Raw genomic sequence first — 12,352 nt, 5'->3', positions numbered from 1 at the left:
ATACCACAAAAACTCAGCAGCCAGCAAGCAAACGCAAGCAAATACATGCTTACGACTGGCAAGTTGAAGTTTTTTGATTTCTGAGTTCTTTCGCCAAAACTTTCGCCCTTCGTTCACATTTTTTTTCTTTCGTTTTTTGGTTCGTTCGTTCGGAGTCCTCTCGAATTAGCAGCAAACGGAATGAAACTTTTACTTTCCATTGAGAGACTGTGCAGGCAGCTTCCAATGATCCTGTTCCTGCTCTTTGCCCTGGCCTTGATGCCAGCCAAAGCCAGTCCGGATGAAGCAAGTTAGCAACTGGGAACTCGCGAACTCAACTCATCTGCAGCTCCTTTTCAATTTTGTTGTACTCTGTTTACTTTCAGAACAGTCCGTTGCATCCGTATCCGTAGCGCATTCGAGTTACTGCCAGCGATTTGACGAAGAAAGTGAGCATACAAACTCACACTCAATCACACACTCATTGCTCGCATTCTATTCCCCAATCTCTAGTCAAAGTCTCGAGGCCACTATGTGAGCAGGATACCATAATTCCGCTCATGGTGAAGCGCTGCTACTTCAGCTGCACGTCAGCCAATCGTCTGAGGTAAGCGATTTGTATACACAGAGTCAGACCCAATCATCATCGTCTTCTCTTCCCCGCAGCGTCACTAGATGCAGGTCCCAACTGGCAGGAAGTATTATATACCCCAGGTGCGACGATATCTTCTGTCAAGCCACCGGATCAGGTACAACATCCATTCCGACTGCTAGACCGCCACTCACGACCCTGACCACTTTACCAAAGACAACTGCGACCACGCCGATCACAACCGAGCCTCAAACCTCTACTGAGTCACCTTCCTCGACAACCAGTTCTGAAACTTGCATCACAGTATCGTCAGAGGGAACAACAACTTCTTCAGATTCCACAGATTCCTCTGAAAGTACAACAACTCCTTCAGGATCTTCTGATAGCTCAACATCTACCTCAGAATCATCTGATAGCACATCCTCCACTTCGGAATCTCCTGATAGCTCAACATCTACTTCAGAATCTCCTGATACCTCAACATCTACTTCAGAATCTTGCGATAGCTCAACATCTACTTCAGAATCTTCTGATAGCTCAACGTCTACCTCGGAATCTTCTGAGAGCTCAACATCTACTTCAGAATCTCCTGATAGCTCAACATCTACTACAGAATCTCCAGATAGCTCAACATCTACCTCGGAATCTTCTGATAGCTCAACATCTACCTCGGAATCTTCTGAGAGCTCAACATCTACTTCAGAATCTCCTGATACCTCAACATCTACTTCAGAATCTCCTGATAGTTCAACATCTACTTCAGAATCTTCTGATAGCACATCCTCCACTTCGGAATCTTCTGATAGCTCAACATCTACATCAGAACCTTCTGATAGCTCAACATCCACCTCGGAATCTTCTGATAGCTCAACATCTACTTCAGAATCTCCTGATAGCTCAACATCTACCTCGGAATCTTCTGATAGCTCAACATCTACTTCAGAATCTTCTGAGAGCTCAACATCTACTTCAGAATCTCCCGATAGCTCAACATCTACTTCAGAATCTTCTGATAGCTCAACATCTACTTCAGAATCTTCTGATAGCTCAACATCTACCTCCGAATCTTCTGATAGCTCAACATCTACTTCAGAATCTCCTGATAGCTCAACATCTACCTCGGAATCTTCTGATAGCTCAACATCTACTTCAGAAGCTTCTGAGAGCTCAACATCTACTTCAGAATCTTCTGATAGCTCAACGTCTACCTCGGAATCTTCTGATAGCTCAACATCTACTTCAGAATCTCCCGATAGCTCAACATCTACTTCAGAATCTTCTGATAGCTCAACATCTACGTCAGAATCTTCTGATAGCTCAACATCTACGTCAGAATCTTCTGATAGCTCAACGTCTACCTCCGAATCTTCTGATAGCTCAACATCTACCTCGGAATCTTCTGATAGCTCAACATCTACTTCAGAATCTTCTGAGAGCTCAACATCTACTTCAGAATCTTCGGATAACTCAACATCTACCTCGGAATCTTCTGAGAGCTCAACATCTACTTCAGGATCTCCTGATACCTCAACATCTACTTCAGAATCTCCTGATAGCTCAACATCTACTTCAGAATCTTCTGATAGCACATCCTCCACTTCGGAATCTTCTGATAGCTCAACATCTACGTCAGAATCTTCTGATCAGGAGCTCAACGGATCTACATCTCTCGGAATCTTCTGATAGCTCAACATCTACCTCGGAATCTCTCAGAATCTGATAGCTCAACATCTACTTCAGAATCTTCTGATAGCTCAACATCTACTTCAGAATCTTCTGATAGCTCAACATCTACTACCTCGGAATCTTCTGATAGCTCAACATCTACTTCAGAATCTCCTGATACCTCAACATCTACTTCAGAATCTCCTGATAGCTCAACATCTACTTCAGAATCTTCTGATAGCACATCCTCCACTTCGGAATCTTCTGATAGCTCAACATCTACGTCAGAATCTTCTGATAGCTCAACATCTACTTCAGGATCTCCTGATACCTCAACATCTACTTCAGAATCTTCGGATAACTCAACATCTACCTCGGAATCTTCTGAGAGCTCAACATCTACTTCAGGATCTCCTGATACCTCAACATCTACTTCAGAATCTCCTGATAGCTCAACATCTACTTCAGAATCTTCTGATAGCACATCCTCCACTTCGGAATCTTCTGATAGCTCAACATCTACGTCAGAATCTTCTGATAGCTCAACATCCACTTCAGAATCTCCTGATAGCTCAACATCTACTTCAGAATCTCCTGATAGCTCAATATCTACCTCGGAATCTTCTGATAGCTCAACATCTACGTCAGAATCTTCTGATAGCTCAACATCCACTTCAGAATCTCCTGATAGCTCAACATCTACTTCAGAATCTTCTGATAGCTCAACATCTACTTCAGAATCTCCCGATAGCTCAACATCTACTTCAGAATCTTCTGATAGCTCAACATCTACGTCAGAATCTTCTGATAGCTCAACATCTACCTCCGAATCTTCTGATAGCTCAACATCTACTTCAGAATCTCCTGATAGCTCAACATCTACCTCGGAATCTTCTGATAGCTCAACATCTACTTCAGAAGCTTCTGAGAGCTCAACATCTACTTCAGAATCTTCTGATAGCTCAACGTCTACCTCGGAATCTTCTGATAGCTCAACATCTACTTCAAAATCTCCCGATAGCTCAACATCTACTTCAGAATCTTCTGATAGCTCAACATCTACGTCAGAATCTTCTGATAGCTCAACATCTACGTCAGAATCTTCTGATAGCTCAACGTCTACCTCCGAATCTTCTGATAGCTCAACGTCTACCTCGGAATCTTCTGATAGCACATCCTCCACTTCGGAATCTTCTGATAGCTCAACATCTACCTCGGAATCTTCTGAGAGCTCAACATCGACTTCAGAATCTCCCGATAGCTCAACATCTACTTCTGAATCTTCTGATAGCTCAACATCTACTTCAGAATCTTCTGATAGCTCAACGTCTACCTCCGAATCTTCTGATAGCTCAACGTCTACCTCGGAATCTTCTGATAGCACATCCTCCACTTCGGAATCTTCTGATAGCTCAACATCTACCTCGGAATCTTCTGAGAGCTCAACATCGACTTCAGAATCTCCCGATAGCTCAACATCGACTTCAGAATCTCCCGATAGCTCAACATCTACTTCTGAATCTTCTGATAGCTCAACATCTACTTCAGAATCTCCTGATAGCTCAACATCTACTTCAGAATCTTCTGATAGCTCAACATCAACTTCAGAATCATCTGATAGCTCAACATCTACCTCGGAATCTTCTGATAGCTCAACATCTACCTCGGAATCTTCTGAGAGCTCAACATCTACTTCAGAATCTTCTGATAGCTCAACGTCTACCTCGGAGGACACTACGGTGCCGGGTGACTCAACATCACGCATAACTGAGGATTCAACGTCGACCACTGAGGAGACAACAGTATTGACTACAATCATTGGACCTTCTTCGGTTCAGACGGACAGTTCAAGCACTTCGACATGGACAACGACTGAATCAGGCCGAACGCCGTACTGTAGAATAGTTTGCGACTGAAATACGATTTCGACTTTGATTTTTTTTTTACAGATTCCAAACGGAATATCAACGACGAAGAGTAACTTTGTTACGAGTATCGGGCTAAGCGTACTATATAATCTTAGCTGTGTTTTAATATTGTATTATATATTACTAGGTGATGGGACACAAATAAAATAATCTACAAGCTGCAATATTTTAAGTTATTATAAGAAATAATTATTGTTTACAAGCTTGCAAGTTGTTGAATATATTATATATGTTTTTTTTTGGTTGTTTGCTAATGCTGTGATAGTAAATGGAATACTATATAAGCTGCGTATTGAAAATATACATGTACAAAATGTACTGCATATCCAAACTTCTTGTTGAAATTGTGCTTTAAATACGTAACAAACTTTTTCATGAGCACAATATAATGCTTAAATATAATACTCCAAATATACTATGTATCCCTTATATTGTACATGTGTCGCGTATACTTTATATTTGCCTCGGTTAATATACTAGGTATACTGAATATACTATATAAACTGAATATACTATATAAACTGTATATACTGAATATACTACATATACTGCATATACTGAATATACTACATACACTGAATGAAATACATATACTGAATATACTACAAATACTGAATACCCTACACAGACTGAATATAATAGATATACTGAATATGCTACACATACTGAATATACTGCATATACTCAATATAATGCATGTACTGCAAATACTTCAAATACTACATATACTGAATACACTATTACTACTACTACACTAATGTACTGCACATAATTTATATACAAAGGATACGCAGTAAAATTCTAATTCTACGGATATAGCGTATACTTAATAAATTCAAAAATACTTGGTATACGTTACTATATATACTTCAACTACGCACATACAAAATATACTGCGTATACTCTATGTACTACAGTTTTTGCGTATACTATACATACTTAATAATAGTCGCTGCGTATACTTATTATGTTCATTCGATCAAAATACTGTGTATACTGCATATACCGAATGCTCTAAATATTCATCGTACACTTACAACGTTAGATTCATGTGAAAAGTAAACTGCGTATACTTGATACGCTACGTAAATATGCAACGTACGATTGATTTCAATCACGGGCAATGCCGCGTGGCCATTGTGATGATGATGATGATGATGTTGATGTTGATGTGCTCGTGAAATCGCGAATATTTAGTTGTATGGTTGTTAATCCCATTTTTGTGTGTCACAAGTTGCACTTGACATTTTGAGGGATCGTTGGGGACAATTATGACAAACTGTTTTGCACAATTTGGTGGCCTGATGAGATGAGGGTGCCTATGATACGAGCGTGAGCGTGTCGTGAGCGAATAGAAATGCGAATGCGAATGAGAATGAGAATAGGAATAGGAATGCGAATTGCGAATGCGAACGAGGTATTTATTAATCATTGGGCGCATGTAAAACGCAATAATTTTGCATTTGCAAGATTCAGTTTTTGGAATGTTGTTTTGCTTCTTTTCGTTGTTGATTTAATCAAGTGGCGCGGCCAATTGAGCCACACACACAGTGGAATCACATTGCGTATACGTAATGTCGAGTGGTGAGTGGCGAGTGACCGTGTGTGTGGGGTGTGAGTTAAGCGCGTAGTTGCCACACATCAGTTGCCCCACACACACGCCACACGGAATACAGTTAGCTAGAGGCACGATGCAGCGACAACATCAACAACGGCATCAACAACAGCAGCAACAGCAACAGTTATCGATGTGGCTGCAGCTGGCTTTGGGCCTGGGCCTGTGCCTCGCCTGGCTGGACTGTGCCGAGGGATTCGGCCAGTTCCATATGAAACACTATCAGCTGCAGCGCGGCTATAACAATCCCGATGACTCGAGCGAGAATGATAATAGCGTGTTGCGTAAGTAGACCATTTGACAAACGTTTGCAATGTGCAGTCAGTTATTTGATGTGTTGCAGGTTCGTATCGCCGCTGCATGTGGGAGCAATCGAAGTTCCTGCCACGTCGCCTCGTCCTACTGAGTCTCTGCTCGAATCTGTTTTGCGAGAACAATCAGATTATGCCGCGTTCCAGGTCTATTTTCGTAGTGGAAAAAATGTCTAGACCAAACGAGTAGTGCCACCAATAAATGCTTTGCTAGTCTAGTAGCATGCCGCATGTGGCATGCCGCACTTTCCCCACGCACATAAACTGCATGCGAACTCTTTTGCTAATACCACCACTATATGTATACTGTATTCTGTTTCTTGCCAGCTGCCTGGACATTCTGCCCGAACAGTGCGAACAGGGAGACGAGGAGGATCTCATGTACAAACCATTCCCGGACTGTTGCCCCGTCTACTGCAACTTGAAGCGACGCATGCAACGCCTGAGGACAATGCACTTCCGGCATCGTGTGCTCCGCAACATGCAGGATCCCAGCACGCCCTCCGATGGCAACACGCTGCTCAGTGAGATGGGCTACAACAACTACTAAACTCAACTCAAGTTGAGCTGCATTCAATTGAGATTTGTTAACTTGGCCTAAACTCCAATTATAGAGTAGCACACACACATTTATATATATATGGGCTCATAACCAACAGCCAACAAACTGATTGCCAATTGTGTTTCTCTTTCTCTTTCTCTTTACGGGGAGATTTCGATTTCGATTGCGATTGCGATTCGGATTCGCATTGCGATTGCTTTTGAGATTCGAGTAGCTTTGGGGTTTTGCCTGCGTCTTTGCGACTTTGTCGTCGCGTCGTCTAGACAAAGCTCTTGAAGCAGTGGCCAAAAAAAAACAAAAAAAAAAACGAGAAATGCAAAGGGAAGAGTAGTTTTCTTGCTCTCACTGCCGATTGTCGTACATCAAATGCTCTTGCAAAGGTGCAGTCCATTTTTGAAGCAAAGCACTTTTGTAGTGAAATCTATTTTCAAAGTACGGCAAGTAAGAAAGCTACACCCGACTGTGAGATACCCTCTACCAATTTTGAATAAAAGCAAAACAAAAATAGCGTTATATATTATATTTTAAAAAATACCCATTTAATATACCTAAAAAATACTAAAAATATACCAAAGGATATATGTGGTATATTCGTATAGAACTATATTCACGATTTGCCATAGAGTGGAAAATATAGTCGACTGTCGACCAATACTAAATTGTCGACCAATACTAAATAAAAAATACCGAATTAATATACCACAAAAATACTAAAATATACCAAACTACAATAAAAAATATATCATAGAACTTAAAAATACCAGATTGTCAGTAAACATTATACCAAAATATACAAAAAATCCTACAAAATACCGAATATTTGATGTAATAACATAATACCACATTAAAAATATACCAAAGAGTGCAAAATATAGTAAACATACCATATATTAGCCAAAGTAACTTAAACCCGTAGTAAGTAGACGTTTTTGCCCATACCAAAGTGTTTCTTAAATAACTTAACTGATCGAAACCAGATTTTAAGGAATCATATAGACTTCAAAATTACGCTTGTTATTATTAAAAGAAATTATAATATCTCTTACCTTTCAAAGTCTCTGAGTTCCAGTGTTTTATATTGACAGACAGACGGACAAAATCAATAGTTGCGATAAATGTTGTCATGTTTTATAGATCTGATAAGTTTATTGCTTGTTATTCCAGTATTTTATATAGTTAATGTTTAGATCAACTGTACAATATATGTATTAATAATAATGTTTTGATTGTCTTTAAATATTATAAATTGCAACTTTGTTAGAGTTGGCTGCACAATTCTCTCGATGCTCATAATGCCCAAAGCCGGATTTAATATTTTACTTCAATTTCCCCAACCAGGAGGATTTCGCGTGATTGAGAGAGAGAGAGAGAGAGAGATAGAGAGAGAGAGGGAGATGGAGGTGAGGCTGTGGCAATAGCCTTTAGGAGAAGTGAATCAAGTAAGCTGGGCACTCGAGACTCGGAGACAGTTGCCAGCTGCTCTCGGCGAGTGCCATTGTCAAGTGGCCAGTTGCAGAGCAGCGAGGCATGACCAAGTAGCTCTGTTGCAGCAGGAAGTGGGCATCCTGATTAGAGAGAGAGAGAGAGAGAGAGAGAGAGAGAGAGTAGCTCTCCAGTTGTGCTCTTCAGCTAGCCGCTCATTAAGCAGCCCGCTTATTTGCATTCCTTTCCACACCTTTAATTGCATTATGGCTTTTGTCTAGTCTGAGCTAAGAGCAACTTCCGCCCTGCTCCGCATTTCCTTTTCCTCTCTCTGTCTCTTTCACTCTATCTCTCTGTTCTTTTCTCTTCTTCTTTTTTTGCGTGTTGTGCCCTTATGGCTTTATGACGCTGCATTTCCTGTTGCAGCAATATTCTTTATGTTTTTGCCGCTATCGCCGCTTATCGTTTTAACACTTTTACGTGCCACACACATACACACACACACAGTGGTAGCTGCTGCTGCAGCGCCCCCTGGCGGGCGGTATGTGCCCTGTGTGTCTGTCTTCATTTTTATCAGCAAACAAGCAATAAATTTTATTTTAATAAGCAACACTTTTGATAGCCCAAGCGAAGGACAGCCTTGTGCATAGCTTCTGCTTCTTGGCTCCTTACTTCCTTGGATGTTTGGCTGTTTGGTTGCTTCTCTACTTCCTTGGCTTCCTTGGCTTCCACAACTGGGGGACAATGTCGCATTGGGGCAGCCGCTGCTTGGCGTTAGCGTTATCCTTGTTGCCGCATGTTGCATGTGGCCCAGAAGTAAATACAAAAGATACTCGGCATCATCAGCTACTCTCTCTCGCTCTCACTCTCTCTCTCTCTCTCTCTCTCACTCGCTCTCAGCTCCCTTGAGACCAGAGTCGCCGAACCGAATGGGATTTAATCGTTTGCGACCGCAGCACAACTGTACCAACACTAGCGCCATCTAGCGTATATTATTTTAGTTTCCAATTTCGCTGGCATATTTTGGTATATTTGAATGATAATACTTCATTGCATTGCTGTTCATGAGAATGGAGTTTGTCATATTAATGTACCAAATATGTAGTTTGGTGTATTTTAGTATATATTCGATTCACATTTTGGTATATTTCAGTATATTATAACGATAATAAATCATTGCATTGCCTTTATAGCGAATGGGTATCTCACAGTACAGCTTGTAATATCCAAATAACAAATATACATTTTGGTATATACCAAACTATATTTCAGTATTTTATCGATATATTATTTTGGTATATTTTAATGATAATATCGCATTGCATTACTTTTTTTGAGCTTGGGTATCTGACAGTCGAGCTTATTTTATCATTTTAGTATATACCGAGAATAAATTTTGGTATATACCAAATATACATTTTGTTATATACCAAATATACATTTTGGTATATACCAAATATATATGTTGGCATATATCAGGATTATACTTATTGGTATATCTGAGTATTTTGTTGATATGTTATGTTCGTATATTTTAGTATATTTTAATGATATTACAGCATTGCATGGTTTTCATTGGGAATGGGTATCTCACAGTCGTGTCTGCTCGACTTTCTTACTTACTAATATTCAAGTTGAGATACTTTTTTAACTGGTTGAGTTTCGCTTAGGTTCTTCATTTTCGCTTAGCTCAGATTTCTCGTCGCGGTTCATTTTGAGTGTTGAGTAGAAACTGAGACATCGAAGATGAGCCTATGGCTCAGTTGTTGCCCCTTTGGCGTGACGCCTCTGGCATTTAGCTGTGGCCCATCAAGCGTTGCACCTTCCCGTTGCCCGTGTTGTTGCCCCGTTTCCCAATGCACGTTGCATGTTGCACGTTGCATCAACTTTACGGCAGGCTCCCCAAACTGCTTCAGCTGCTCTTTGCTCTCCTCTCTCTTCTCTCTGTTACTGGCGCCCGTTAGGCAATGTGCCTGCCTCGTTTACTTGCTGCGGTTACATCCTGCTGCCCCTTGCTCCTTTCTGCTCCTGATCCTGTCCTTCTTCTTCTTCTTCTTCTTCATTTCGTAGTTGTATTTGTTGTTGTTGTTTGTGCTCGGGTTGCTCTGGCGTCGTCTTATTTTTATGTGGTTTCAGGCAGCAGCTTCAGATTCGCATTGTATTCTGTGTGGCATGTTGTTGTTGTTACTGCTGTGGCGCCTCTATCTCCTGTCCTTCATCCCTACAGCTCTTCTTCTTCTCCTTCAGCTCGTTGTTGTTGTTGTTGTTGTCATCATTGTCGTTGCCGTTGTTGTTTTTACTTTGTTGCACTTTGAAGATTATTGCACAATGCAATTTATATTTATCGTACGCTTTTAGTTGTTGCCGCTTCTTGTTTTTCTTTCATTTATGCCTTTGTGGGTTCACCTATACTACACAGACACAGAAAGAGAGAGAGAGAGAGAGGGATGTGTGTGCTTAAGGTAGCTGCGTATTTTGTGTGTAGCCCAGCGGGAATCCGAAGAAGTCTCGCTTTAGGAGAACCAGCTCATTCTTACACAATGGAAGCAGCTCTCTAATGAAGTGCTCAGGGAACAGTAAAGTTTTAAGCCAGGGTTGTCACCCAGCCTTAATTTATATTACGCTACTTGAGTTGTCATCAACAATTTAAAATTAAATATTCAGAATAACTATTTTATTATTACGTTTGCATAAAATGTACAATATAGTTTGCATAATTAAACAATTTCTTTTCTTTTTATCTCAGGGAACAGCAAAGTTTCAAGCCAGAGTTGTACCAAGCCTCAATTTGAGTTATGATCAACAATTTTCAAATTATGTTTTCAAAATAACTATTTCTTACTTTTGTAAAAGATAGCAAATATATTTGAATAATATTAATACAAGTTTTTACTTTTCTTTAATTTTCTTTCAATTTTTTTAAGTCACTCTTTCATAAAATATTTCCCCGTAGTTATTTTCGCTTTAACTAGCTATTTCTAGACTCTTTAGTTTTATTTTTGCTTGCCACGTTCTTGTCATTATTATTTTATCTTCTCCCCTCTCTCTCTCCTTGTCTCCTGTTGGCTTGATTGAAAAATGCCTCACAACAAATGCCAATATTTTGCGGAATTTTCTTTTGTTTTTTTAGTCAGCACCTTTTGCATTTAATTTTGCTATGAAAACTCTGAAATAATTGTTGTTGCCATGGCAACATCCACAGCCACCTCATGCGTTCCCACTGGGTATTGTTGCTGCTCGCTTCCTTCCTTCCCTTCCCCACTGCCGACTTTTCCGTAGCACATTTTGCTCTGGCCGCCTGTGGCGCTCAAATTGCCGACTGACACTCGTGACTGAGGACTGCGATATGCATCTGCATCTGCATCTGCATCTCGGCTCAACTCTGTATCTGTATCTGTATCTTTGTATCTGCATCCATATCTTTCGGTATCTGTTGCGGCTGCTGTGCGAGATTATATATGGTTATTGTTGCTGCCACACTGTGTGTGATTATGAAATAAAGAAATTCAATGCATTCTTAATAATGTTTCCCTCACTCGCTCGTTACTACAGCAGCCAGCTGGGGCCAAGTGAAACTCCGGATCTTGCCTTAAAGCTGCTTGCTTGGCACTTACACCGAGTAAGTTATGCAATTGTTGTTATTATTTCAAAACAAAAAGCATAAGCGAAAGCTTAGAAGTGTGAAACGGAGGAGGAGGGAAGAACAATCCTTACTTGGCAGACTTCGGAGCTTAATGCTACACTTAACCAGCTAATGACAACCCGTTAACAAGTGACAGGGAGCTGGAGGGGAGGGAGCGGGGAGCGTTTCCTGGGCAACGGAAAAGTTGTGTAGCCATCAAGCATTAATTAACATTGTGATAAAAGTTCAACTTGCTGTCAACTATCAATGCCAAGCAGCAGCAGTTGAAAGCTGACTGAAATGGAGACTAAGGACTCAAGATTTGTGCGATGAGAAGGGGGGACTGAGGGCTGCAGTTGCTTCCGTTTGGCAGCGCAATTAGTTGTTAAGTCCAAGTCCTGGGCCAAGGATTTTCGTCTGTAAACCGAAACTGAACCGAACCAAAACCGAACTGAACCCAATTCAATGGCTGAGGCTGAGACTGAGACTTTGACTGAAAATAGAAATGGAAATAGAAACTGGTATGAAGATGGAGATTTGGCAGACGAAAACCGATAGAGAGAAAGAGAGAGAGAGAGAGAGGAAAGAGACTCGCTCTCTTATTACATTCTTCGTGCTGCTTTCATAAAAACGGGCAATACAAAAGAAATGCGAAA

The 12,352-nt window shown here is 40.6% G+C and overlaps 3 protein-coding genes across 53 annotated transcripts; 2 read left to right on the top strand and 1 right to left on the bottom strand.

Moving 5' to 3' along the window:
• LOC117576274 (uncharacterized) lies at positions 1-4,328 on the top strand. The gene is made up of 5 exons (XM_034260923.2): positions 1-289; positions 366-428; positions 493-586; positions 646-728; positions 4,186-4,328. The coding sequence occupies exons 1-5, from the start codon at positions 181-183 to the stop codon at positions 4,215-4,217; spliced, it is 381 nt and encodes a 126-aa protein (XP_034116814.1). The 5' UTR covers positions 1-180; the 3' UTR covers positions 4,218-4,328.
• On the bottom strand, positions 789-4,016 carry LOC117576197 (serine-aspartate repeat-containing protein I-like). Of its 50 annotated transcripts, none has more exons than XM_052008742.1 (14): positions 3,930-4,016; positions 3,750-3,899; positions 3,510-3,659; positions 3,270-3,449; positions 2,994-3,119; positions 2,568-2,723; positions 2,418-2,537; positions 2,301-2,354; positions 2,098-2,163; positions 1,870-2,067; positions 1,690-1,779; positions 1,398-1,629; positions 1,288-1,367; positions 789-1,047 (listed from the first exon to the last, which is right to left on the bottom strand). In XM_052008742.1, exons 1-14 carry the CDS (start codon positions 3,999-4,001, stop codon positions 820-822), a joined length of 1,902 nt encoding a protein of 633 aa, XP_051864702.1. In that variant the 5' UTR covers positions 4,002-4,016; the 3' UTR covers positions 789-819. The 50 variants fall into 50 exon arrangements, with proteins under 50 accessions (XP_051864702.1, XP_051864703.1, XP_051864709.1 ...); XM_052008743.1 differs by having other exon boundaries at positions 2,994-3,059; XM_052008749.1 differs by lacking the exon at positions 2,994-3,119 and adding an exon at positions 2,790-2,849 and having other exon boundaries at positions 2,568-2,609.
• Positions 4,329-5,797: 1,469 nt separating the features above from the next.
• Positions 5,798-6,761, top strand: LOC117569665 (uncharacterized protein CG1552). Of its 2 annotated transcripts, none has more exons than XM_034250923.2 (3): positions 5,798-6,063; positions 6,123-6,237; positions 6,418-6,761. In XM_034250923.2, the coding sequence occupies exons 1-3, from the start codon at positions 5,856-5,858 to the stop codon at positions 6,638-6,640; spliced, it is 546 nt and encodes a 181-aa protein (XP_034106814.1). In that variant the 5' UTR covers positions 5,798-5,855; the 3' UTR covers positions 6,641-6,761. The 2 variants fall into 2 exon arrangements, with proteins under 2 accessions (XP_034106814.1, XP_034106806.1); XM_034250915.2 differs by having other exon boundaries at positions 6,123-6,276.
• Positions 6,762-12,352: the final 5,591 nt, after the last annotated feature.

Source organism: Drosophila albomicans, chromosome X (genome assembly GCF_009650485.2).
Source record: "Drosophila albomicans strain 15112-1751.03 chromosome X, ASM965048v2, whole genome shotgun sequence".
In the NCBI taxonomy this organism is placed as follows: Eukaryota; Metazoa; Arthropoda; class Insecta; order Diptera; family Drosophilidae; genus Drosophila; species Drosophila albomicans.
Note: the sequence above shows the minus strand (reverse complement) of the source record. Positions and strands in the feature narration are given on the sequence as shown.

What these genes read in the sequence shown, in the direction of transcription:
- LOC117576274 (XM_034260923.2), top strand. Translation starts at nt 181, where the DNA reads ATGAAACTTTTACTTTCCATTGAGAGACTGTGCAGGCAGCTTCCAATG. An exon ending in AGCCAGTCCGGATGAAGCAA is followed by an intron (nt 290 to 365) that starts GTTAGCAACTGG and finishes GTTTACTTTCAG; the next exon opens with AACAGTCCGTTGCATCCGTA. An exon ending in CTGTCAAGCCACCGGATCAG is followed by an intron (nt 729 to 4,185) that starts GTACAACATCCA and finishes TTTTTTTTACAG; the next exon opens with ATTCCAAACGGAATATCAAC.
- LOC117569665 (XM_034250915.2), top strand. Translation starts at nt 5,856, where the DNA reads ATGCAGCGACAACATCAACAACGGCATCAACAACAGCAGCAACAGCAA. An exon ending in GAATGATAATAGCGTGTTGC is followed by an intron (nt 6,064 to 6,122) that starts GTAAGTAGACCA and finishes GATGTGTTGCAG; the next exon opens with GTTCGTATCGCCGCTGCATG. An exon ending in AAAATGTCTAGACCAAACGA is followed by an intron (nt 6,277 to 6,417) that starts GTAGTGCCACCA and finishes GTTTCTTGCCAG; the next exon opens with CTGCCTGGACATTCTGCCCG.
- LOC117576197 (XM_052008742.1), bottom strand. Translation starts at nt 4,001, where the DNA reads ATGCGTGATGTTGAGTCACCCGGCACCGTAGTGTCCTCCGAGGTAGAC. An exon ending in CAGAAGATTCTGAAGTAGAT is followed by an intron (nt 2,164 to 2,300) that starts GTTGAGCTATCA and finishes TCCGAAGTGGAG; the next exon opens with GATGTGCTATCAGAAGATTC. An exon ending in ATTCTGAAGTAGATGTTGAG is followed by an intron (nt 2,068 to 2,097) that starts GTATCAGGAGAT and finishes GTAGATGTTGAG; the next exon opens with CTCTCAGAAGATTCCGAGGT.